This window comes from Rhincodon typus, chromosome 21, assembly GCF_021869965.1.
Source record: "Rhincodon typus isolate 14 chromosome 21, sRhiTyp1.1, whole genome shotgun sequence".
NCBI classification, from domain to species: Eukaryota; Metazoa; Chordata; class Chondrichthyes; order Orectolobiformes; family Rhincodontidae; genus Rhincodon; species Rhincodon typus.
This window is the reverse complement of record NC_063352.1, coordinates 42,572,575-42,599,184: the sequence shown is the minus strand read 5'-3', so window position 1 is coordinate 42,599,184 and position 26,610 is coordinate 42,572,575. Positions and strand designations below refer to the sequence as shown.

Sequence of the window (26,610 nt, the reverse complement as noted above, 5' to 3'; positions counted from 1 at the left end):
CCCTTCTTCAGAAATTTCTGAAGAAGGGTCTAGGCCCGAAACGTCAGCTTTCCTGCTCCTCTGATGCTGCGTGGCCTGCTGTGTTCATCCAGCTCTACACCTTGTTATCTCAGATTCTCCAGCATCTGCAGTTCCTTTAAATAATTGCAATTTTGTTTGTGCACAAGTTAGAAAACTTCCAATCTTCAATTTTCCCAATTCAAATATTTATCAATGCACAACAACTTAAACTTGAAAGTATAACAGATACAATCAAAAGTTAACGAGAAAGCTAAACCCACCAAGGCCGAAAGTAAAAGTATCTTACCTGCCGTGTGTCATTAATAAATTGGGTAATGTAGGCAACCAAATCTGTGAAGCTTTTATTTCTGAGGATGTCAATAATCATATTGATGTCAGATGCGTTATTCAGTGACTTCACAGTGAGTCCAGAGAGTTGTGATGTACTCAAGAAGTCCAGTACTTCAAACTGCAGAAAGGAAAAGCTGTTATTAAGACAAAGCTGATATTTTAGTGTCCACAAAAACAATAAGACCAGGGAATTCAAAGTTTGGCATATGTTTCCGATGGTCCACCTGGAATCTGCATTGTACATGGTGAGGCATAGATTACTTACCACAGAGAAGTTCTTGTTCAGATGTAACAATTCTGTGAAGGGAATCTGCGACATGAACTTATAAAAGTTCTTCAGTAGCCAATCACGGATTCCAGTTGTGTTAGAAGCACATGGCAAACCTGTGGAATCAATAGGGCAAAGTTCATGATTGCTACCTGTTCAAATCCACATGAGGTAAATTCCTTATACAACTATCAAACAGTACTGGAACTTAGTGTGGTCGTCTGTGATTAAAATAGTTTGCTCACTGCTGCGTATCCCATACCACAACATTATGTATTAATACATTCCAAGAAGGGAGCCAGTGAGCACCATACTTGCTAATTATTCTAGAGTTTTCAATGTCATTAGTAACTCCTTTCATACTGAAAATGTCCATGCCACTTGCAGCAACATTCAGGTTTGGGCTAGTTGATGACTGGTAACATTCACAGTACCTGGCAATGACTTCCTTCAATAAGATTGAATCTAACCATCTCCCCTTAATGATGAACAGCACTACTGTTAATGTTGAGGAATTTCAGTGACATCAGTGTCGAGCAGAAACATACCAGGATCAGCCATATAAGTGATGTGGTTGCAAAAGCAGCTCGAATGATGGATGTTGCTTTATCGCCTGACTCCGGAATAGCACAGAATTGTTACAGCACAGAAAGAGGCCACTCAGCACATGTCAACAACAACTTTAAGGAAAACAATTCCAACTTCTCTAATCTATCTTCATTGCCGAAATTCTTCATTCCTGGATCTATTCTCTGTATATCTTTTCTGTACTCCTGCCAAGGTCTGCACACCCTTCCTGAAATGTGGTGCCCAGGACTTTATGCAGTACTTCAGCTGAGACAGAGCTAGTGTCCTACACAAGTTCAACAGAACCTCCTTTCTCTTGTACTCAAACCCTCCAATAATAAAGCCTGGATGTTGTAAGCTTTATTAACTGCTTTCTCAACTTGTCCCACTATCTTCAATGACATAACGCATGTGCAGCAGTTCTCTTAGTGCTGACTCCCTGAACATCCATCCATTCCCTCTGGATGGGTCTGTGCCATATATTATACAGATAAATACTTAGTGTTCATCCATTCCTGCAGGTACTGACTCTGAGCCATTCATTCCCACTATTCTATCTTTGCTATCCCCTGCTGTTATGTAGATGCTGCATTAGTATCACAATTTCCTACTTTGCTGAACTGCATTCCATTCAAAAACTTTGAGATGAGCAAATGTAAATTGGCCATGCAGCTAAATCAAGGCCAACCTGCCACCTGATATCAGCTCCCCTGCAACTCCCTGTGGGGATTTATGAATTGTGGCGAGTGAGAATGCTGCTCGATCTAACATCTGCCAGCCTACGGGAGTCAGGTAAACTGACACTAAGATCAGGAAACTGACCATAGCTTGAGAATTAATTCTGTAATCTCTGGTCCTTAAAATATCTGGTTGCACACTTTACAATATTACACTAGATGGAAATTTGTGAAGGAGTTATGGAAGCACTTATGGGCAGAAACAAAATGAGTATGTTACCTGATAAACTGGGATGTGAATTCAAAACGTTTTTACAGAACTTGTAGATATCCTGCCACTGCGAGGGTGTGAAATTTTGGTATAAATTATCCAGTCCTTTCAATCTGTAGAGATAAATAAAAATCATGATTTCGATCTGAGAACCATATCTGTGTATTTGTCAGTTTTCTACATTTTGGATTATTTATTTTCTTATACCAGTGCCCTCTGTAATAGAATTTCTCTTCGGTGTAAACCACAGTCACACCCCACTCATAGATTTTCCCCTCAATTGTTTAGTCTAAAAAAAAGTGGAAACACAAGACAGTATTTAATGGAGGAGATGGGGGTCTCAACTGCCAACAGAGACATTGAGAGACCTGTGTCACCTCTTTCAAGTTTGATGGCGCCTGTTTTGACACCATCACCTTGATAACTTGTTGTGATCTTGCTACCTTAATTAGTTTGTACAGTTTTTGATTACTTGTCACTTTGGCTAGACCCTCAGCATGCGACTCTTTTGACCTCTCTGCCTATAAATTCTGCGCCTATGTGCTTCTCTTCACTTCACCTGATGAAGGAGCAGAGTTCTGAAAGCTTGTGTTTGTAAATATAAACCCTGTTGGACCAAAACCTGGTGTCGTATGACTTCTGACCTCTTTTGAAGTTCTTAAGTCTTGCAGTTCCTTTGTACTGATTCTCTTTTGAACTAGTTTGCAGCACTCGGAGTAACAGATTTCTTCTTTTCTTTACGTGCAACGCAGGGTTCTTACTGGCAGTTCTTAAATTGTGCCATCCACAGCATCAAGGACAGACGCTACTCCACAGCTGCCTAATGATAGCACAGATTGCTGTTGAAGGTCTCTCCTAACTCTTCTTTTTGGATGTTCTTGGAAGGGAGACCACAAAAATATCTGCAAGAAGTATCCCTCTGTCAGGAGCTTGGGGAATACGGGAAAAACGATCAGTTTCCTCACTATCCCAACTTGCTCTCCCTCTGTATGAAGTTTCTTTAACTCCTTCCATTGGCTCCACAAAGCAGTTTTGTAGGTTAACCATAGAATTTACACCAGCAAGTCAACTGTCTCTGTAGCTGTCCTCTTTCAAAACATATATCTTGGAATAAAAATGTCTGCAACAATGTGAAGAGCAAAGGATGGAAATTCTGCAGCAAGTAATTCACTCCTGACTTTCCAAAAGCTTACCTGCCACCTGTAAGGCACTAGTTAGGAGTGTGATGGAATAACCTCCACTTGCCTGGATTAGTGCAGCTTCAACAACATTCAAGAGGCCTGACATCATTTCAGGATAAGAGCAGCTCAGTTCATTGACAAATGACAAGAGAACATCAACACAGGAAATGTCAGCGCACACAAATAGTGTATTGGCAAGCAGGCTGAAGGACCTGTTGTCCCTGTCAAGAAACATGATGGAATCTGCCTCCAACCGACACAGGGCTCTGCAGGATGCTTGGAGCAAATTCATTCAGGTTGGAAAGTGAACAGTGAACCCCATGACACCACTCGCTGAAGGACACATACTGACGGCAATGCTTCAGCTTCTACGGCAAAGGTAGGCGCTATTGCAATTCAGCCGCTGCCAAGATATCCCAGAACGCACTGGCATCGCTTGCACCGGCGCCATCTTTAAAAGGCCACTGCACATTCAGACAAGCGCTGTCCGTCCAAAGCTACCCTGCACATTCCTAACATTTGCCTCAGACATGGCAGCCAAGGGAAAATCAGCTCCCGGCTTTGTGGGCAAGGGCCAAGGGGCGCTGCTGTACAGGGTAGTGTAGAGTCACCCCAGGCCAATCTTGATTCTGCCTCCATTCCTCTTCATCCTCATCCTGCAGCTGTCGTCAAAACAGGGTAACAAGGTCCGCAAGTCCATGACTGTCTGTCACAGCAAAGCATTGCACATCGAGGGACATGCTGCAATGTGTGTTGGAAGTTTCTCCCTCAGCCAGCAGAACCATTGTTTGAGAATACCTGTGACCTTCCAGGTCACTGCATGGATCTTGCAGACACGCTGTCCAAGTGTGGAGGAGTTGCACAGCAGTCTTGTGAACTACATTGTAGAGTAGGTATCCTTTGTGTTTGCCAACCAGCCCCGATTTAAAACGGCAGTAACAGCTGACTGGAACAAAATAAACACATAATACATGCTGCCAGAATCAAGGAAACTCACCAGTATGATCTGCATGATGGCACATCAGCTGTGTGTTTATTGAAACTTCATTGAATTAAGAAGTGAACAGAACCAAGTAGTTTCATTTAATGGCTTCCTACCATCAGGATTCCTTCTATTCTGGAACTGCCATGCACCTGTTTCTCCCTCCTTGTGGAGTTCCTCCTCCTGGAGTATAAGGCCTCCATGACTTGATTTGATTTATTATTGTCACATGTACCTAGGTACAGTGAAAAGTTTTGTTTTGCGTGCAGTACAGGCAGATCATAACATAGAAAGTGCATAAGGGTGATTGAACAGAGCGAGGAATACAACGTTACAGCTGCAGAGAAGGTGCACAAAGAGCGAGATCGACATTAGATTTGAAATTTAAGAGGGTCATTCAGAAGTCTAATGACAGCGGGGAAGAAACTTTTGTATCTTCTGCCTGACGTAAGAGGGTGGAAGAGATTATAACTGGGGTGACAGGGACGTTTGATGATGTTGGCCGCCTTTCCGAGGCATCGAGAAATGTAGATGGCATCGTTGGATGGAAAGCTGGCTTGTGTGACGGACTGAGCTGTGTCCACAAATTTCTGTAGTTTCTTACGGTCCTGGGCAGGGCAGTTGCCATAACAAACCTGGTTAAACCCCTAATGCATCAAAAACTGAGGGATGGTGAGTAATATTCTTGGTGCCAGTTTGGCAGGATTTTGAGGCATAGAGGTTGATGGGTATTTTGACTCATATTTCCCCTGGCAGTACCACCCTCACCCTACCCTGTGGGTTCAGTTAAGTAATGGGTATAATTCAGTGACTAACTCCTTGGTGTGGCATAGGCACCACTATGAGAGGTGAAAGAAGTGCTCTTTGAAGAGCCTGGATGGGTAAGGCATTCAGAGAATCCCTGCAGTTCAGAAAGAGGCCATTCAACACATCAAGTTTGCACCGACCTGCCAAAGAGACTAACCCCCTCACCCGTACCCCATAACCCCCTAGGGGTTTATACCATGGCCAATCCACCTACTCTGCACATGTTTGGACTATGGCAGGAAACCAGAACACCCAGAGGAAACCCACACAGACACGGGGACAACATGCAAACTCCACACAGACAGTCGCCCGAGGGTGGAATCAAATTGGGTCCCTGGCGCTGTGAGGCAGCAGTGCCAACCACTGAGCCACCGTCCCCCATTCTGTTGAGAGTGCTGCCCCAAGTCCATGTTCTGCACACAGTTCTTTGTTCCTCTGTTCTCTGCTGCCTTTACTCCATCTTCCATTCGTGCTTGAGCCCAAAAGGGACTGCAGTTATGGTCCGCATGCTTGTGAGCAAGCTATCTGATCAAAACCAGCTATCTGGTTAAAGAGATAGTAGGAACTGCAGATGCTGGAGAATCTGAGATAACAAGGTGTAGAGCTGGATGAACACAGCAGGCCAAGCAGCATCAGAGGAGCAGGAAGGCTGACATTTCGGGCCTAGACCCTTCTTCAGAAATGGGAGAGGGGAAGGGGGTTCTGAAATAAATAGGGAGAGAGGGGGAGGCGGATAGAAGATGGATAGAGGAGAAGATAGGTGGAGAGGAAACAGACAGGTCAAAGAGGCGGGGATGGAGCCAGTAAAGGTGACTGTAGGTGGGGAGTTAGGGAGGAGATAGGTCAGTCCAGGGAGGACGGACAGGTCAAGGGGGCGGGATGAGGTTAGTAGGTAGGAGATGGGGGTGGGGCTTGAGGTGGGACGAGGGGATAGGTGGGAGGAAGGACAGGTTAGGGAGGTGGGGACGAGCTGGGTTGGTTTTGGGATGCCGTAGGGGGAGGGGAGATTTTGAAGCTTATGAAGTCCACATTGATACCATTGGGCTGCAGGGTTCCCAAGCAGAATATGAGTTGCTGTTCCTGCAACCTTCGGGTGGCATCGTTGTGGCACTGCAGGAGGCCCAGGATGGACATGTCGTCTGAGGAATGGGAGGAGGAGTTGATTAGTGCGAACCGAGCGGAGGTCTTCTGCAAAGCCGTCCCCAAGCCTCCACTTGGTTCCCCTGATGTAGAGGAGGCCACAACGGGAACAGTGGATGCAGTATACCACATTAGCAGATGTGCAGGTAAACATCTGCTTGATGTGGAAAGTCTTCTTGGGGCCTGGGATGGGAGTGAGGGGGGAGGTGTAGGGGCAGGTGTAGCACTTCCTGCAGTTGCAAGGAAAAGTGCCGGGTGTGGTGGGGCTGGAGGGGAGTGTGGAGCAGACAAGGGAGTCACGGAGAGAGTGGTCCCCCCGGAAAGCAGATAAGGGTGGGGAGGGAAAAATGTCTTTGGTGGTGGGTCGGATTGCAGATGGCAGAAGTGTCGGAGGATGACGCATTGGATCCAGAGGTTGGTGGGGTGGTACGTGAGGACGAGGGGGATTCTGTTTTGGTTGTTATTGCGGGGAGGGGTTGTGAGGGATGAGTTGCGGGAAATGCGGGAGATACGGTCAAGGGCGTTCTCCACCACTGAGGGGGGGATGTTGCGGTCCTTGAAAAACGAGGACATCTGAAATGTACAGGAGTGGAATGCCTCATCCTAGGAGCAGATGCAGCAGAGGCGAAGGAATTGGGAATAGGGGATGGCATTTTTGCAGGACGGTGGGTGGGAGGAGGTGTATTCTAGGTAGCTGTGGGAGTCGGTGGGCTTGAAATGGGTATCGGTTTCTAGGTGGTTGCCAGAGATGGAAACAGAGAGGTCCAGGAAGGAGAGAGAAGTATTAGAGATGGTCCAGGTGAACTTAAGGTTGGGGTGGAAGGTGTTGGTGAAGTGGATGAACTGTTCGAGTTCCTCGTGGGAGCACGAGGTGGTGCCGATACAGTCATCAATGTAACGGAGGAAGAGGTGGGGTTTAGGGCCAGTGTAAGTACGGAAGAGGGATTGTTCCACGTAACCTACAAACAGGCAGGCATAGCTTGGGCCCATGCAGGTACCCATGGCCACCCCCTTTGTCTGTAGGAAGTGGGAGGAATTAAAACAGAAGTTGTTGAGGGTGAGGACGAGTTCGGCTGAGCGAATGAGGGTGTCAATGGAGGGGGACTGGTCGGGCCTGCAGGACAGGAAGAAGCGGAGGGCCTTTAGGCCATCTGTATGGGGATGTTCACCTGCACATCTGCCAATGTGGTATACTGCATCCGCTGTTCCCGTTGTGGCCTCCTCTACATCGGGGAAACCAAGCGGAGGCTTGGGGACTGCTTTGCAGAACACCTACGCTCGGTCCGCACTAAACAACTGCACCTCCCAGTCGCGAACCATTTCAACTCCCCCTCCCATTCCTCAGACGACATGTCCATCCTGGGCCTCCTGCAGTGCCACAACGATGCCACCTGAAGGTTGCAGGAACAGCAACTCATATTCTGCTTGGGAACCCTACAGCCCAATGGTATCAACGTGGACTTCACAAGCTTCAAAATCTCCCCTCCCCCTACAGCATCCCAAAACCAGCCCAGCTCGTCCCCGCCTCCCTAACCTGTCCTTCCTCCCACCTATCCCCTCCTCCCACCTCAAGCCGCACCCCCATCTCCTACCTACTAACCTCATCCCGCCCCCTTGACTTGTCCGTCCTCCCTGGACTGACCTATCCCCTCCCTACCTCCCCATCTACCTTCACCTTTACTGGCTCCATCCCCGCCTCTTTGACCAGTCTGTCTCCTCTCCACCTATCTTCTCCTCTATCCATCTTCTATCTGCCTCCCCTTCTCTCCCTATTTATTTCAGAACCCCCTACCCCTCCCCCATTTCTGATGAAGGGTCTAGGTCCGAAACGTCAGCCTTCCTGCTCCTCTGATGCTGCTTGGCCTGCTGTGTTCACCCAGCTCTACACCTTGTTATCTGGTTAAAGCTCTTCTAAAGTTTCACTTTGCAAAGTACAGCTCCCTACTAATTGCAAGAACTCCTTTGAGATTGTCCTGCAACACAGTATTTTCGTTAACCACAACAGCAGAGGTCGAAAGCTGCTCAACCAAGGGTTCCACGATGAAATCTTTAGAATATGAGTAGGCAGGTAGTTTAGAGGAAAGGTGAGAGGTGGGGGTTTGGAGTTTTGGTGCAACTAAACACGTGTTCAGCCAGTTTTCTGAAACGGCAGATCTGGCACTAAACCAGTGTTATTAATTGATGCGACAATCTGCCCACACCCTAGGCTTCTGGCACATGTGTGGCAATGCAACATTATTGTCTCTCCCAAAACTGTGATGGGCACAGATTCTGTCAAATGAGGACACCCTGCCATTTCTATCACATCTGGGCTCTTGCATATGAGTGCAGTTCTGCAGCCAAGATTCCTTCCACATCGATAAACTACATAATGCAATAAAACCAAGATCTAAAAACATTAATTGAATGTTATGTACAAAGTACCACAATCAAACTAATTCAATCAAACGCACTATGTTGGCTTTTAGTTGTGAAACTAAGCATGTTGCCCGTCAATAAACCTTGTATAATGTGCACTCTGTACTCACATGGCTTGGTATGATTCACATGAGATATTAGTGGGGATAGAGGCCAGATCCTTGGCTGTGATACTGGGCAGCAGTAATTGTAATCTTTTCTGGAACCATTCAACATAATCTGTGGTATTGAATCTTACAAACCGGGGTCCCAATAGCCGCATAATCCCATTCAACAATGTGTCCCTTACTACTGTGTGTTGAATGGATGTAATTTTCATCTGAAACAAAAGGTAACACTGATTAATTAACTGTACAGTAACAAGTTAGATGAAAGTGAAATATGCTGGAAATAGTTGTTCATCTTCAGAGTTCGAGTCAACTACCTTTCCATTGATTTCATAGGATCCCTACAGTGTGGAAGCAGGCCATTCAGCCCATCGGGTCCACATCAACCTTCCAAAGAGCATCCCACCCAGACCCACACCCCTACTCTTTCCCTGTAACCCTGCATTCCCTGTGGATAATCCACCTAGCCTGCACATGTTTGGACAGTGGGAGGAAACTACAGCACACTATGGGCAATTTAGCACGGCCAATCCACCCAACTTGCACATGTTTGGACAGTGGGAGGAAACTACAGCACACTGAGGAAGCCCACACAGACACGGGGAAAATGTGCAAATTCCACACAGACAGTCACCCGAGGCTGGAATCAAATCCAGGTCCTTTACACTGTGAGGCAGCAGTGCTAACCACTGAGCCATTCTATTAAAAACTGAACAATCTGTAATTAGGCCATCAGACAGAAAGAATCAATCTGCTTTGATATTTCTAACATTTTAGCAAAGTACATCTTATATCCATCCACCAAAAGTAACTGCAGAATTGGTAAACTCTTGTTTAATATTCCAAGAAGTGTTAACTAGTAAACTAAGAAACAAAAACTGAAAATCTTCCACATGATATCTGAATAGAACAACATTCTGTCTTTTCCCTTGCTGCACTGTGCCCTGTTATTGGTAAATGTAGCAGTTACTGACACAAATTAGCATAGATCATTACTTTTAGTAATAGCGTAAAGCAGGTAACAGCAATTTGGCAGCTCATTTGACAACTCTACTCATTTTTATTTCATATCTCCACTGGAAATTGGAGAGAGATATGAAAATACGCACTACCTCACCACCAAACACTTTACATTACTGTACAGCAACAAACTCTGTCTGATGTATGGTCACTGTTCATGCTAGTGCTAGTTGCAATATACAATGTGTTTTACATTCTGAATTAATTCACTATTTTTAAAATACACCACTACTGTGGTGGCATTTGAATCCCAAAGTATTAGACTGGGTCCTCGGATTATCGGCACAGTGTAATTGACACTACATCACCATAGCCTGTACATCCAACACTCAAACACTGTTACCTGCAACAGAATGAATTTGAAAATTAACAAGGCAGTCAAACACATCTAAGGGCAAAAGGAAAAGTATCTTACCACTTGTGTCTCATTCACAAATTGGGTAATAAAGATGATCAGTTCAGTGAAGCTTCTATTGCCAAGGGTATCAATGATCATTTTGATGTGAGATGTGTTATTCAGTGACTTTACAGTCAGTCCCGAGAGTTGGGGTGCATTCAGTAGTTCCAATATTTCATACTATAGAAAGCAAAAGCCAGTATTTTACAAACAATAAGTTCACAGAATTGAAAATGAAGTGTCCAATCTCTGTCTGAAAACTGTACAGTACACAGTTAAGTGTAGCCAACTTACTACAGACAAGTTCTTGTTCAACTGAAGTATATCAATGTAGGAAACCTGGGCAATGAATTTCTTAAAATTCTTCTGTAGCCAGTAATGGATTCCAGCCTTGTCAGAAGCACATGGAATACCTTTGGAACCTACAAGGCAAAAATCAACATTGCTAACTGGACAAATCTAGACAAGGAAATCCCTTTCACAATTACGAAACACTAAGGGAGGATTCTGTTAATGTCTGGATTCAAATGTTCTCTCAGGGCTAGAGATACAATTTCACATCATTTTGTTTCAAGACAATCTATGAGGGGAAGCCACCCTACAATCAGCAGGTCAATTACCCTCTCCGTTTCTGTTCCATGGGGAATTTAATGCCAATATTTTTTGATGAAGGGTAAGACACCTGATAAAATCAGGTCAACAATGGAAGCCCATTATAGCTACCCAATTCAACACAAGGGCAGAGTCACTACCACCTTCTTCATAGCAATTAGGGAAGGCCAATGAATGCTATGCTTTTGCCAGTGATACTTACTTCCCACAAAAGAACAAAAAGAACATGGAAAACATTCAAAAAACTAAAGAAGTGACCAAAGGTAAGTGGTATGCTATCCTTTGTGGAACCAAAAGCACAAGGGTATCGCTGTGTCTCAGCAAGAGAATGTTTCAGCTTTCCAACTGGGACACAAAATATGTAATTCTTTGAGGGCTGTACTTCAGATTTTCCTCAGGGCTACTTTTTGAATTTTGGGGGGGTTACCTTCTGGCTAGGGGCTGCTTTTCATTCTCACACATTCAAGTATTAGGTGATGCAATCGCATGTTAACAATACTTCTTGTACTGGTGTTAACAGTTAAACTTGGACAGATTTCACCAAAATTCTCATTAATTGTCTGTTAAACTTAAAGCTACAGCACATAAAAAGAAAGTATTAATTTCATAGACTGCGCAACACTGCGCAACATGCCCTAGTCAACAGCAAAAAGCTACTTTTCCAAAATAACTGGCACACATTTCTACACACAAAAAGCCATCACCTTCCTCAGACTGCTGGGGGGATCACAGCAATATAATTGCATAAACACAGGGTTGGAATATTTTGATGTCTTTTTTTGCATTTTAGATCTCAATCTCAAATTTCAATTTAACTATTAATGCAGCGTCCATCACAATAGCATACTCTTCCCTAAACAGTAGCTCCTGAACTTATGCAGCCTCGAACTAAAAATCTTACATTCACTTGCAAATAATTCATCATCTCAGTAACTTAGACCCAAATGTGAGCATTAGATAGATTTGAGATTTCTCTCTGTAGCAGGCTGTTCTGTCATTGAGAAAAGAAATACCAGATATTTCGACAAAGATAGAACAAACTAAATCTAAATTTATTTTACGAACATTGCCGAGACAAACTTAGAGGGTTGAAAGTACTTGTCCCATGTCGTTAATCCTGTTTAAACGTGGCGCGCATCATTCAATTGAATAGAACAGAACAGAATAGAATAAAGTATCCTTTATTGTCATGTGTACTCGAGTACAGAAGTACAGTGAGAAGTTTAAAATGTCATCTCTTACAATGTACTTAGGTGCAAATCTTAGATACAAAAAGAGGAATAAAAAGGAAAAGTGTCACATTACCTTACAGTGATCAAAGTATGTGTTAGAAATAAGACATAGTTAAAAGGATAAACAATACAGTAAGATAAACAAATTACAGATAAACACTACATTGCAGTAACTCAGCACAGGGGCTGTCTGGATTCACAAATATTATCATCTATACTGCAATAGTTCAATATTTTCATCACATGCTTGATTTGATTTTCAAATAGAAACTCCATCATCATTAAAATGATATGTACATTACCTGCAAAGTTAACCTGAAAGGTCAAGAAATTTCTGCTGAAGTTGTAGATGTCTCTGTGTTGTGACTCAGACAGATTTAGATACAAATCACTTAGACCTTGAATGCTATAAAAATTAAAGAGAAGAGAATTTCCGTCATCATACTGTGACATTTCATTTGGCACGTAAACAAAAATCAAAGAATGTCGCAGATCTGAAGAAGTTCTGAAGAAGGTTCTGAAGAAGACCAAAACATTAACTCTGCTTTCTCTCTCCAGGATGCTGCCAGACCTGCTGAGTTTCTCCCACTATCTCTGTTTTTTATTCAATTTGGTACAGCTTGGCAGGGACCAGTCACTGTATTTTCTCAGACTAAGAGATCTTTAGAAGTCCAATGCGACAAGTGCTTCAATATCTGATTTTATAGCTGGATGAGTGGGAATAGTATTGACAACGTGTGATGGTATAAAATTACTGAGAGCAAGTTGGCAGCTCATTTTACCTCCCTCCCATTAACTCCAGTCCCTATCCCACAATTCACTCCACTCAACAAGTTAAAATTACTCATTAGACTGAATCTTACCTCTTTTTTGGTCCAAATACACATTGGTTGGTGCTACAGCCCCTCTAAAGGCTGCTCAATCCAAGTGCAGCCATTTTATTCCCCGTTGCGCATTATCAATTTCCAGTGCAATGCCCCGTCCACAGTGGTCATCCCTTTTTCTCCCCAACCTGCAGCCTCCAGTCCTGAAGCATAACTTGCTCACTCTTCTTTCTCTTGCACCTCCCTAAACCTATTCCCATTGGTTCCTCTGGGCAATGCACTGACCGTGGCCAAATCCCTTGTCTGACCTAACCAGACATCCATCCACAGGCAAGAAATGCCAAGATCCCTGACCAGGTTAGCTTTAGCACCCAGACTGGACACAGCAGAGTCACAGGACTGACTGTAACCCTCGACTGTAGAAGCACAGACCTCTGATGAAGAGCATCCTGACAAGATACTTTGAATGGTATGGGAAGCTACCCTACACTGTGCCAGGTCAGCCTGGCTGTGCCAGGAGCCCCAACAGTGCTAGGACCCCCTCACTGTGCCAGGAGCCCCAACAGTGCCAGGACCCCCTGACTGATGGCTATCTCCATGGATTTCTCTGAGGATGACTCCTCTAACAGTTTGACCCCAGGCTGCGTGCTGGCTACCCCATGCCCGGTATTTGCTATGGAAGCTGCTGACACATGGTGCAGGGGTGAGACTGACACAGCCCACTGCCCCCAGTAAGATGTACAGCCCCTTAGACTGAGGAGTACTGAGCAACAAGGCAAACTGCTATTTATGTGACTGAACTAACTGGCACATCAAGGCACAAGCAGGTTCAGAAATCAGACCATTGAATGGACTCTAGTCTCAAATAATGTAACCTGCAAATGTAACCTGTACACCTCTAAATCCTTTTGATCTGTACATCCTTTACTTGCTGTGATCTGCCTGTACCATTCATAAACAAAGACTTTTTTACTGTATTTACTGTATTACTGTACACGTGACAATAAAATCAATCAATCAATCAATCAAAATCAATCAATCAAGGCAAGGCACGGATGCTGTGAGCACACAGGTAGGCATTAAGTGAGTGAGCGCCAAGAGATACCTCTTGGTCCAGTCCATGAATTGGGTGCCCATCCCTGTGCACAAAGTGTCCCTGCTGCATCCTATCAATGCTGGTTCCTGGCAAAGCATGTAACACAAGTTTGAGCTTCAAGAGCACACTGCCAGTGTATTGTAGAGGAGCCATGATGGTCAGGAGGGGTTGGTAAATGCCAAATGTCTGTGCATGCAGCTGGTGCAGTAGTCATATGTAATATGGACTTCTATCAGAGCAAGCAATGAGTTCAATCCATCAGGCACAAGCTCTGATTTCTAAGTCACATTTTCTTGATGTCTAACATGTTTGGTGCATTTCGTGAGATAGGAGATTGAATGCTAATGAGGTGCATGGGCCCATTAATAAATCATTTAACAAGCTGTAATCTTCCTTAACTAGCAATTTATCCAGTGAGAAACTTGTCTTGCCACTCTTCAAGAGCATAAAAGGTAGAGCAAGATACTTCCAGCATCAAAATGAGCTTAACCAGACTCCCCAACTGCTTCTGCCGCAAATCTCTCCATAGCCCATATTGGTCAGACCCCTATAATACTCCGTCCATTGTATCTCTAGTACAGTGTTGGGAATAGGCACCTTCACACTATTCACATTCAAGTTGTGCTAAACTTTTCCATTTCTCACTAATTTCAGATGGAATGTATGATGCAGACAAGCAACTTTATTGCCCTCATTTTTGGGAAAGACTATATTTCTAAGTGGTTAGCATTCCTGCAGACGTACTGCGCAGGGATCTTAAAACAAGCGTAATTCATCTGACTTCAATGCAGTTCGAAATAGTTATTGCTAATATTAAGGGCAGACAAAATGCTTGACACTTATTGCACTCCCTTCACCACCATATTAAAAGGAGATACTGACACATTTTTATAAATAATTCAGAAGTGCTAAGAGCAAAGTGAGAATTTCATATGCATTCATAAATGTGCAGTGGATTTTAAACATTAGTTCTCATCATGTTAAGATTATTAGTCATTCACGTGCCCCAACCTGAGATGTTTCTAACAGTCCTGGTAAATTTGATACTTGTTATTCAAATGCATGAAACAGCAAGTTCATATAAACTTAGAGTTTTCTAGTTTTTCTCCTGAAATGCAGCACAAAATTGCAGTCCTCTACCTAATACATCCAGGCAGAACTCTCGAGAAAGGAAGTGACACATGAGAAAAACAAACAGCAGAAAGATATGCTGAAAAGTTGAAACAAAGTGGATAGAATGGGTGGAGTCTTATGAACAGTATAAACAAACACAGACTAGTTAGTCACGTGGCCTTTATCAATGCCTTACATTCTATCTAATTGTACATCTGGGGCCAAACATTCTCTGGGTCATCTTGTTGAGAGTCAGTTCTTTGCTACCAACCATTAGTGGTCACTGACACAGGCAGAATAATTGGATCTTCTTGGCTGTTCTCTATCAGTTTGGAATATTATATACGTACATTGCTTGATATGATGCACAGCTTATGTTGGTGGGTATGGTGGCAAGCTCCTTTCCTGTGATACTAGGCAACAGCAGAATTAATTTCCTCTGGAACATGTCAACATAGTCGCTGGTATTAAACATCGGAAAGAGGGGTTCCAGCAACTTCATGATCTTGCTCAGCATCAAGCGTCTTACTGTCGCATTTTGAAATGTTGTAACATTCATCTGAAATGAAATGTAGTTAATTGTATCAATTATTTGAGGACCACAAGCATTTTTCAGATGGAAAAAGACAAAACTGAGAACTGCTCATGTTGATTTCCTGATGGCGCTCAATCCTATGCAGATTCACAGCATGTCAGTTACTTAGTTTATCTGTTGATAGAAAAATTACTGTAAGTTGTGATGTTTGTAACCTAGGCATGACATGATCATTTTGGCATTACTGGTGGAATCCAACATCAGCCCTTTCCCTAGCGTCCACACTGAGACCAGATAACACGTGAGAGTTTGAACATCAATGACCTTGTTTATTGCAGTGCGTTGCAGACCTAGCTCCAGTGGAACTGTGCTAGAAGGGAAATGAGTAGGGTCCGAAACTGGCTGTACCAAAAAAACGAGGCGCAGGAGTATACCAGTAGGCCCTTCTTTCCTTCTCTCCCATTCAATAAGAATCATAGAATCCCTACAGTGTGGAAACAGGCCATTCGGCCCAACAAGTTCACACCACCCCTCCAAAGAGCATCCTGCCCAGACCCATTCCCCTACCCCTGCATTTTGCCTATGTCTAACCCACCTACCCTAAACACTACAGGCAATTTAGCATGGCCAATCCACCTAACCTGCACATCTTTGGACTGTGGGACGAAACCAGAGCACCCGGAGGAAACCCACACAGACACGGGGAGAATGTGCAAACTCCACACAGACAGTCACCCGAGGGTGAAATAAACCTGGGTCCCTATGAGGCAGCAGTGCTCACCACTGAGCCACCGTGCCACCGATCAGAATTAATTGGATCCCAGGGAGCCGAAGAGCTTGGGGTTGTGAAAAAGATCAAGAAAAGCTGCCAGAACCTTTACAGGTTCAGCAGCTTTCTCTGGTCTCTGCAGTAAAAACACTTTGAGCCTGAAGAAAACCGAGTTTATTTTCCCTTCAGCTGTTGCTATAAGCAGTGATATAATATGCCAATGGTTGATATTTATCTGTAGCCACAATCAATTTATTTGTAATAAATAGTTACTCATATTAATTACAGAAAATTGGTCTGGCCTTTCTGTCAAACTGGGTCAAAGACAGATAAATTGGGGAATTCTGTATACTTTTAAAATCTTTAACTTTTGTAGCGACTCCTGGAATTTCAAACACACTACCCCAATGAGGAGTAATGGTGTTATTCTACATTTCTGTCTATCCTCAATAACCATTGAGTCTGGTGTTAATAAAGGACTTACCTCCCCTTCAAAATGTTCAATGACCCAGCTCCACCACTCTCTGGGGAACAGAGTTCCTAATATTCATGACAAAAAAAAATCCTCTTCAATTCTGATTTAAATGGGAGAGCCTTTATTTTGAACTGTGACCACTAGTCTCTCCCACAAGGGGAAAGACCCATTCATTATCCACCTGTGCTGTCCCCTTAGGATTGTGTGTTTCAATAAAATCACCTCTACTTATTATACACTCGAATGAATAACAGACCAACCTATCTTCATAAGTTAAGGGGTGCAGATTCAGACCAGAGACTGGAGTGAGATGAGACAGAGTGAGAGCTCAGGGAATTTGGTGTACAGTGGGGAAGGAGTACAGTGGGGTAAGGTTTATTGCAAGACGTTAATCTTGCTGAGTGGGTAGCTCAGTGAAAGGAGGAAGAGGTGTTCCTCTATGACCAGTTGCTGTTAAATACTTTGTCTCATTGTCATTACAATTTGGAAAATGTAAGATTTTAGAACAACCAAACACAAGAAAATTAAGTCGACAGAAAATTGCACTAAACTGCGATTAGGGTGCAGAAGGGCAAAATGTTCAATCTGTGGCCTGTGGGGAGTCATAGACATTCCACGCAACCTAGACCAGTGCACCTTTAGCAGCTGCAGAGGTCTGAGCCCAACGTTTCAGAGCCTGAGCAGCAGCTGGTATCGAAGCTGAGAAATGGGTGAATCAGAAGTTCAGAGAGGTAGTCACACCGCAGTAGATGGGCAATAAATGCTGGTCTAGCCAGTGACACCCTCATCCCGCAAATGAATAATTAATAGACATGACATTTTAATTCACCAGGTTCCACCTAGTGGCAGATACTGGTCAGTGTGGAAAGAATAGCCTGCACGAACCAACTTCAAGCGTAGGTTGATCCAAGGACAAATGGCACGAGACAATGAAACGTCATCTTTCCTGTTCCTCTGATGCTGCTTGGCCTGCTGTGTTCCCCCAGCTCCATACTGTGTTATATTTAAAATAAACTATACTCTTTTCTAAAACAACTCACAACGAACATCCCAGCAGATTTCTTAAATTGAGATAAAGGTTTTATGACTGTAACAAAAGTAATTTGAAAGTTCCGACGGATATTGGAAGCTTCAAAAACAAGGGGAAAGTCATCTTACCTCTTGAGTATCAGAAACAATTTGTGTCAAGTATGCAATCAGGTCACTGAAACTTCTGCCAGCAAGTGCATCAATAATCTGGCCAATTTTGTCCATGTTATTCAAAGCATCAGAGTGCACAGTCAACCCAGAAAGTAATTGTGGAGTGAGGAGGTCCAGTATTTCAAACTAAGAGAAAGAAAGTGACTTTATCAAATTACATTTTTAAAACATATGAAAAAAAAAGAAAAAATCTGTTTCCCTTCCAATTAAAACTCTTCAGTTTACAGTTTTGTCTGGCAGTCAATATGGAATCTGCTGTAATTTCAACTTACTCCAGAAAAGTTCAGAGCTAAGAAGCTCCTGTACGACAAGCCTCTTAAGGATTGTATCAATCTCCTTTGTATCCAGTCGTGGCCTTTTGTCACATTAGCATCACATTCCGAACCTGTAGAAGCCAGTGAGAAATAATCAGTGTCATGAGCTGTACAACAGTGAGGCAAGTCCGTTATCCAATGGAAGAGTTTGTTCTAGAGTCTGTGAAATAACATTGTTCCCAATGCAACATCCGAATATGTTTCATAGCAGATTAATCCACTACTCTCCACACTGCTTTGCACTGATATTTGCACCACACTTAATTCCCAGCAGATTGCAACTGTTGTTGCTTCATAACCAAGCAACACTTGGTTGAATGGATGCCACCCTGCAAATCCTGGCCTTGCAACAGCAGTAAAGAGCTGAAGATGGCATAATGGGCACAATCATTGATGACTCCTGGAGATGAATCAGTGAAGCAGGAAGATCCAACATAGGAAGCTGTTCAAACTGTCTTGAAGTAATAACTAACTGCATTATAGCAGGCTTCATAAGAATTAAAGCATTGTTAATTCCAAGCCAAAATATTTCACACAGATAGAAAATAAAAGCTGTATAATCAAACATGATGTGTGCATTACCTGATAAAATGATGTGATGGGAGAGGACATTTTTGCCAAATCTGTACAGATATCCAAGTTGTGGTAATGTAAAGTTTATTACACTGTTAAACCCCTTCATTCTGTAAAGGTAAATACAAGGGGGCTGTAAATCCACAGAAAATGAATGACCTGTGATTTAAAAGTGAATTTCTCAGCTATTTTGTTTAAAGCAAAGAGCCTGTTTGAATCCCCACACAAATGAAAACTCCCATTTTTTTAATGTTCTAAACAAAGCTTAAGTCTTCATTTTAACCAATAATTTCTCAATAAGGTCAGAAGTCAGACAACAACAGGTTATAGCCCAACAGGTTTATTTAAAATCACAAGCTTTGAAAGTGCTGCTCCTTCGTTACGTTGTGATTTTAAATAAACCTGTTGGACTATAACCTGGTGTCGTGTGGCTTCTGACCTTGTCCACCCCAGTCCAACACCGGCATCTCCACATTAATTCTCAATAACGTGAACAGAAATACTTACATGGCCTGGTAAGATTCACATGTTATGTTTGTGGGTATGCTAGCAAGCTCAAAGCTTGTAATTCTGGGTAACAGTACTGTTAGCCTCTTCTCGAACCAGTCTGTGAAGTTAACAGGTTTAAACGCAGGAAACAAAGGTTTCAGGGTGCCAAAGATACTACTGAGTAATGTGTCACTCACTGTCGTGTTTTGAATCACTGTCGTGCTCATCTGAAAGGCAAAGGAAATGGAAGCTTCAATTTTGCTACTAACTGTTACCAACTTCACTTAAAATTTACATGTTGCTTTCAACAGAACTTGAGTTCAACAGTACTCCAATTGAGTACTGCAAAAATATTGGCAAATGCCTTGTGATAGGTCATGGATTCATTTGACACAAAGTTTTCCTGTCCATTTGTTTTAGCAATGACAAGCAACTTAAGTTATATTTTATCCTGAACTTTTAGTCTCCCTCCTGCCTGAATATAAGCAGCAAATACCTGGAAATAGGTCATTGTGCCAGTTTACTCTTGGCAGCCTTGTACCGGGATATCCTACAGTGGTCTTGTAGGAAATAAGTAGCAAGCCAAGAGTCATTTGGCATAGGGGTTTCAGCCTATAGGCCCAGTTAAGAATTGGCAAAATAGGTCTTAACCTCTTTATCCTGTTCATCAACTGGGGAAATTAACATTCCTAAAGGCAAGGGTCAGGAAAGGTGTCCAAAATGGGTGAAATGCTAAAGAAACTAATGACTGCGTTAGAGCTACTCCGACCCTATGGAGTTAGTTTATTTTTCTCACAGAAATTTTCAGAAGAATTTTGATTTGTTTCAATCCTAAAAGATTTTCTTCCAATTATTTATCATATTCAAATCATGATTAAATTCATAACCAATAAATTTAATAAATTTCATTAACTTTTCAATTGATTAGTTCAGATTAACAGAGCGATGCAAACGAACTAGTTACCAATCGCCTCAATTAATCTGATCATCAATCATATCACTTCACGCTGTTTTGAGAATATGCTCAGCATTTATATTTAAATAAAATCAGGTCTAAAGAAGTCACCAGCAAAGCTAGTATCGAATGCTCAGCTCTGTTAATTTCATGGAATAATTATTTCTGTAAATATTAGATCTAATCAAGAAACAAATCTTTGAATATTTCAAATAGTAATGAAATTTTATTTATGTACACTAAGCTGTATATGACAAGTTCAGTCAAGATATTCTACAGCTCATATAGCAGGTGAAACCACCATTAGTCACATCTCTCTCTCTCTAATACAAGAACAGCGCTATGATCATAGAATCTCTACAATGTGGAAGCAGGCCATTCAGCCCATCAAGTCCACACCAACCTTCTGACAACTTTCCATACAGACAGTTGCCTGATGTTGGAATCGAACCCGAGTCTGTGGCACTGTGAGACAGCAGTGCTAACTGCTGAGTCACCATGCCACCCACAAGGCCTGCTGGGACTATGGTATCTTTACTAAACAGAACCCGACATGTGCACAATCGGTACTGAATAAACCTATCAGTGGTCCCTTAGAAGAAGATTTTTTATGAACATGTTGGAGATTATGAAGAGATAGCAAGAACTGCCGATGCTGGAGAATCTGAGATAACAAGGTGTAGAGCTGGATGAACACAGCAGGCCAGGCAGCATCAGAGGAGCAGGAAAGCTGACATTTCGGGTCGGGACCCTTCTTCTGAAATCTTCAGAAATATTGGAGATTATGAATACTGCTCCTGGTCAGGCAATAACATTCCAGCTTTCTGAGAAGTTATGAATGCCCTAAAGATTTCTTTCCACTTTTTATTAATGATACAACTGCTGGTTCAGGGTTCTGTTGGTCAATGGTAGTATCTCTACCTTTAGGTCAAAAGGTCCAGGTTCAAGATCCACCTCAGAATGTGATGGCTTTGGACACTTTAACACATCCAAACCAAAAAAAAATTACGACTTCTGATTTAGATGGCAATTGACAGTGAAGTGATAACAAAGTCAGCAAGGTGGACCTCATAGAATATGAGTTCCCTGATTGGGGCTGTTAACCTGATCCAATCAGGGAGCCCTGGCTGACAGACATAAACAGGAGCGTCAGGGGTGCTGTTCACTCTGAGAGCTGGCTCTGAAGAAGCCAGACTAGTGCCAAGTACAACGCACATATAAATAAAGGGGGACTTGGTGATGGGATACCAGCTCCTGTGATGTTAGTTGAAACAGGTTGCCCATGAGCGATGCGTCCTTGAGAATTAGCATAGTGCCACAGTTTGCTAGAGTAAGCAAATAGGCCCAAAAAAGCTGCGGCCTTATGAAAATAACTTTGACTAGAATAGTATAAGCACTTCTTTCACTGCCAGCCCACAGCGAAAATATTCTCTAAAGGTTTGAGTGCTGTTTTTAATTGATACTTCCATTGAGTGTAAATTCAGATTAAATATCACAAGCTATTACCAATCCTCTCATTCAGCTATTATAGATAATTTCTAAAAGATAGTCCTTACATCATGAACTTCAGTCGAGAATCTTTATTATCAAAAGTATTTCTCAACCCCCTTCGCCCATTGCTGCCTACATCTCACATAGTCTTGGGGACTTACTGCACTGGAATTGATTTTCTGCTGAGTAAGATTCATAGTCAGAATGAGTTCATTGATGAATTCCCAGTTCTTCACCAACCAATCCCTGGACTCACTCGTCTTGGTGATGCAGCTCACGCCTATGGATAAAGATGAAACACATTAGTCACATGAATTGTACTCAAGTATCAGGAATACATCCCAACTATTAGAGGTATATGCCCAGGTGTCTGGTATACATCCCAGCAGCTACAGGTATACGTCCAGGTATCTGGTATATGTCCCAACAGCTACAGGTATACGTCCAGGTATCTGGTATACGTCCCAACAGCTACAGGTATACGTCCAGGTGTCTGGTATACGTCCCAACAGCTAAATACATCCAGGTGTCTGGTATACATCCCAACAGCTACAGGTATATGTCCAGGTGTCTGGTATACATCCCAACAGCTACAGGTACACATCCAGGTGTGTGGTATATGTCCCAAAAGCTACACGTATACTTCCAAGTGTCTGGTATATGTCCCAACAGCTACAGGTATACGTCCAGGTGTCTGGTATATGACCCAGCAGCTACAGGTATACGTCCAGGTGTCTGGTATACATCCCAACAGATACAGGTATACGTCCAGGTGTCTGGTATATGACCCAGCAGCTACAGGTATACGTCCAGGTGTCCAGTATACGTCCCAACAGCTACAGGTATACAGACAAAAAAGCTGCAGATGCTGGAATCCAAAGTAGACAAACAGGAGGCTGGAAGAACACAGCAGGCCAGGCATCATCTGGAGGAAAGGAACAGTCAATGTTTCGGGTCCTACCCTTCTTCAGGACAGCTAGAGGTATATGCCCAGGCGTCAGGTATAGGACCCAACTGTTACAGGTATACTCCCAGTGTCAGTGATGCATCCCAACTGCTGGATCATGTCACATAGTATGTCCCTTCAATCATTCACATTATACATAAGACTGACCATTCCAATCTCGATTTATAAAAGTCAGAACTGCTGAAAAACCTTGAAAACACTAAGAATTACCCTAACGTACAAACGAGAGACAGGAGTGGGCAATTTGGCCCCTTGATCCTCCTGCGCCATTCAATAAGGTCATGGGTGATCTGATTGTAACCTCAAATTTGTACTGAACTCCCACAACGTTTTCACCGTTTTGTTCAGCAAGAATCTACTTACTTCTATTTTATAATATTCTAGCACTCTGGTTCTGCCACCTTTTCAGGAAGCGAGTTCCAAAGATCACCAGCCTCTGAGAGAAAACACTTCACCTCATCTCAGTCTTAAATGGATGACCCCTGATCCTTCCACAGTGATTCCTAGCTCTAGATTCTCCCATAAGAGGAAACTTTCTCTCCACATACGCCCTATCAAGACCACCTCAGGAGCTTACAACCGATTTAAGAAGTTTAAAATTGGCCAGTCTTCATTCAACATGTAACAGATCAGCTGAAATCAAATTAATGACTTGCCAAACCATAATTAATGATATTCTTGAGGTATTCCACAAGTTAAAATATCGAAAAACTTTTAAAATTATTTGCTCATCCTAACTTCTTCAGCAAATCTGGAATGAATCAATATCATCTATAAAAGTAATCCTGTCATTTCAATAAATAAGCATCGGAATTCCTGTCACTTACCTGTGGCATTGATGTAACTAAAGATCCATTCCTCTAGAGCTGCTTTTGTATTCAATGTCATCTCTGCCAGACCTGCTTTGAATCCTTGCACACTGATTGTCGATAGTAAACAAATATAAACATTGATTTAATTAGAACATGAGCTAAATATAATTTAAATGATTATCAGTTATCAAACTGTTGCCATTTTATTCTTTGTAACCTATAGGTGTTACCAGTTAAACTATAGAGTATAAAATTTTATACTCTATATGTCCTAACAAGCTGAGCCACTCTTATTGAATAGCACACCAATTCCAACAATTATTATTTCATTATGACAATTAACATATGCATTCGATGTAAGTATCTAGTGCAGAATGCAATTATAAATAATTTAAATCACAGAAATAATGAGAACTATTTCCAATGACTCAAGAGTGGATAACCAAAAGATATAAATTTAAGACAAAATAAAACAAAGAACCACAGATCTGAAACATACGGAAAATCTGTTTCTCTCTCCATAGAGTCCCTACAGTGTGGAAGCAGGCCATTAGGCCCATCAAGTCCACAATGAACCTCTTAAGAGCATCCCACTCAGACACATACCCCTACCCAATCCCTGTAACTCCACATCTTCCATGACTAACACACCTAGCCTGCACATCCCTGTGCACTGTGGGCAATTTAACACGGCCAATCCACCCAGCCTGCACATCTTTGGACTATGGGAGGAAACCGGAGCACGCGGAGGAAACCCACGCAGACACGGGGAGAATGTGCGAACCCCACACAGTCACCCAAGGTTGGAATCAAACCCGGGTCTATGGCGCTGTAAGGTGGTATTGCTAACCACTGAGCCACCGTGCTGCCCTAATGATGCTCCCAGATCTGCTGCGTTTCTCCAGCAATTTCTGTTTATGTTTGTCATAAATTTAAGGTGACTGGCCAAAAAATCAAAAGCAACATTAGGGATGCATTTAAGCATGTGCCCATTGAATTTGGAATGGACTGCCTTATAGATGGTGGAAGCGGAATCCAATTCTGGCATTCTGAAGAAAACTGGATAAATACTACAGAAGATAAGAAGCTTTCAAATTATGCGGTAAGGGTGAGACTAACTGGATTGTTGTTCAAAGAGATGCGCTTCAATGGACAAAATAGTCTCTTCTGCTGTACTATCCTAGGATTTTATAAAACACACTGATAAATTGCAAAGAAGCACCATCTTCATAGAGAGCTGTTGACAATTTTTTTTTCTCTGTTGAGTCATAGAGTCATACAGCACAGAAACAGACCCTTTGGTTCAACTCATCATGCTGACCACAATCCCAAATTAAACTAGCCCCACCTGCCTGCACTTGGCCCATATCGCTCTAAACATTTCTCATTCATGTACTTATCCAAATGTATTTTAAATGTTATAACTGTACCTGCATCCACCACTTCCTCTGGAAGTTCGTTCCACACACAAACCACTCTCTCTGTAAAATAACTATCCCCATGTCTTTTTTTTTTAAATAATTTTCCTCTCACCCTTAGAAATATGCCCTCAAGTATTGAAATCCCCCACCCTCTGGAAAGACACTTGCCATTCACCTAATCTTTGCCCCTCATTATTTTGTAAACTTCTATATCTCTTCCAACCTCTCCTGTGAGGCAGAAGATATAAAAGCTTAAACACAAGTATAACAGGTTCAATAACAGCTTCCTCCCCGCTGTTCTGAGACTGCTGAAAGGACCTCTCAAATTTCAAATCTAATGGTGATCCTGTTTGTGCACTCCTCCTGTACAACTGTAACTTTGTACACCTCCCTCTGTTCACCCTATGGTTTGTATGTCCTTGTATGTTATGATCTGCCTGCACTGCACACAGAACAAAACTTTTCACTGTACTTAGGTGCACGTGACAACAATAAATCAAATCAAATAAGCTCACCTCCTGCATTCCAATGAAAAAAGTCCCCGCTATCTAGCCTCTCCTTACATCTTAAACCCTCAAACAAGCAATGCAATGACAGATTTGTCTGTTGTACTTCCATAACCTATTTGCCTCTTGTTCTTCTGTCTCCCAAATAAAGCAAAAAGGAAAAGAATTATCAGGAATACAACAGTTTTTAAAAAATGCAAGTGTTAAATACAGAAAAGCATCCTTACAATGCTTTGAAGTCATCACATGATATATTCGAGTATGGAAGAGATTGCAGAATGGGTTTAGAAATGCCAGCAATAAATGGTCTGAGGAGCTGTAGAAAGGTCCCGAGAAATGTGGAATTTTTTAATCTTGTGTCGGCTTTATATCTCTCCCACACGGCACGAAGGATTGTTTCTTTGGCCATCAGAGGAACTGAAAGTGTGTCATTAATCTGCAATAAGTTAAAAAAAAAAGTCAGTATCCTCAAAGAGCAAGGTATAAATTCCCCACAAAGCAGACAAGCTTGATGTTAAAGAGAACCTGCATCTGTAGCCATCTGTGATTGTCAGAGTATAATAATCTTTTACATTGAGGATCCTGAAGTTAAGTTCAAACAGATGCAGAAATCAGTCTTTACACTCTTCAAATTCTCTAACCCAATGCCTCCAGCAATTCTGAAAGCTTCAGTGAATCATGTATCCCCAGTTATCACATCTAGAAGGTGTCAGCAGTGCTAACACAGCCCCTGACTCTTGGACTTCACTGTGAAATGTGGTCAAGTTGCCGAATGGCTCAGAAAGCGCAAGGGAACTCAGAGGATGGTTTTAGGGATGCACATTGAGTGAAAAAACTATTTCCTATGCCATGTGTCCATTGCTAATGCATTGAAAAAACTCACTCCATAGTGAGCGAAATAACTCTTTCCCTTTGTTAGCTAACAGAGAAGGAAAACTTGTCCTGGTCAGTCTGTCTAACAGCATCATAAACACATTAAAAAAAAATGCATTTGGGAATTCACAGGCACATTAACAAGAGCATTCTTCTCTTTGAAATGG

General features: G+C 42.5%; 1 protein-coding gene across 1 annotated transcript in view; it reads right to left on the bottom strand.

Annotated features, from left to right (window-relative positions):
• LOC125485690 overlaps nt 1–26,610 on the bottom strand; it is a 170,333-nt gene that overhangs the window by 119,324 nt on the left and 24,399 nt on the right. The window contains exons 8-22 of the mRNA XM_048609750.1: nt 25,798–26,006; nt 23,659–23,750; nt 22,026–22,144; nt 19,437–19,645; nt 18,939–19,039; nt 18,315–18,427; nt 18,001–18,168; nt 15,414–15,622; nt 12,333–12,436; nt 10,481–10,608; nt 10,205–10,366; nt 8,773–8,981; nt 2,144–2,247; nt 617–735; nt 308–469 (exon numbers count right to left, since the gene is read on the bottom strand). Coding sequence (XP_048465707.1) covers nt 308–469; nt 617–735; nt 2,144–2,247; nt 8,773–8,981; nt 10,205–10,366; nt 10,481–10,608; nt 12,333–12,436; nt 15,414–15,622; nt 18,001–18,168; nt 18,315–18,427; nt 18,939–19,039; nt 19,437–19,645; nt 22,026–22,144; nt 23,659–23,750; nt 25,798–26,006 — 2,208 coding nt within the window. The remainder of the gene's footprint in view (nt 1–307; nt 470–616; nt 736–2,143; nt 2,248–8,772; nt 8,982–10,204; nt 10,367–10,480; nt 10,609–12,332; nt 12,437–15,413; nt 15,623–18,000; nt 18,169–18,314; nt 18,428–18,938; nt 19,040–19,436; nt 19,646–22,025; nt 22,145–23,658; nt 23,751–25,797; nt 26,007–26,610) is intronic.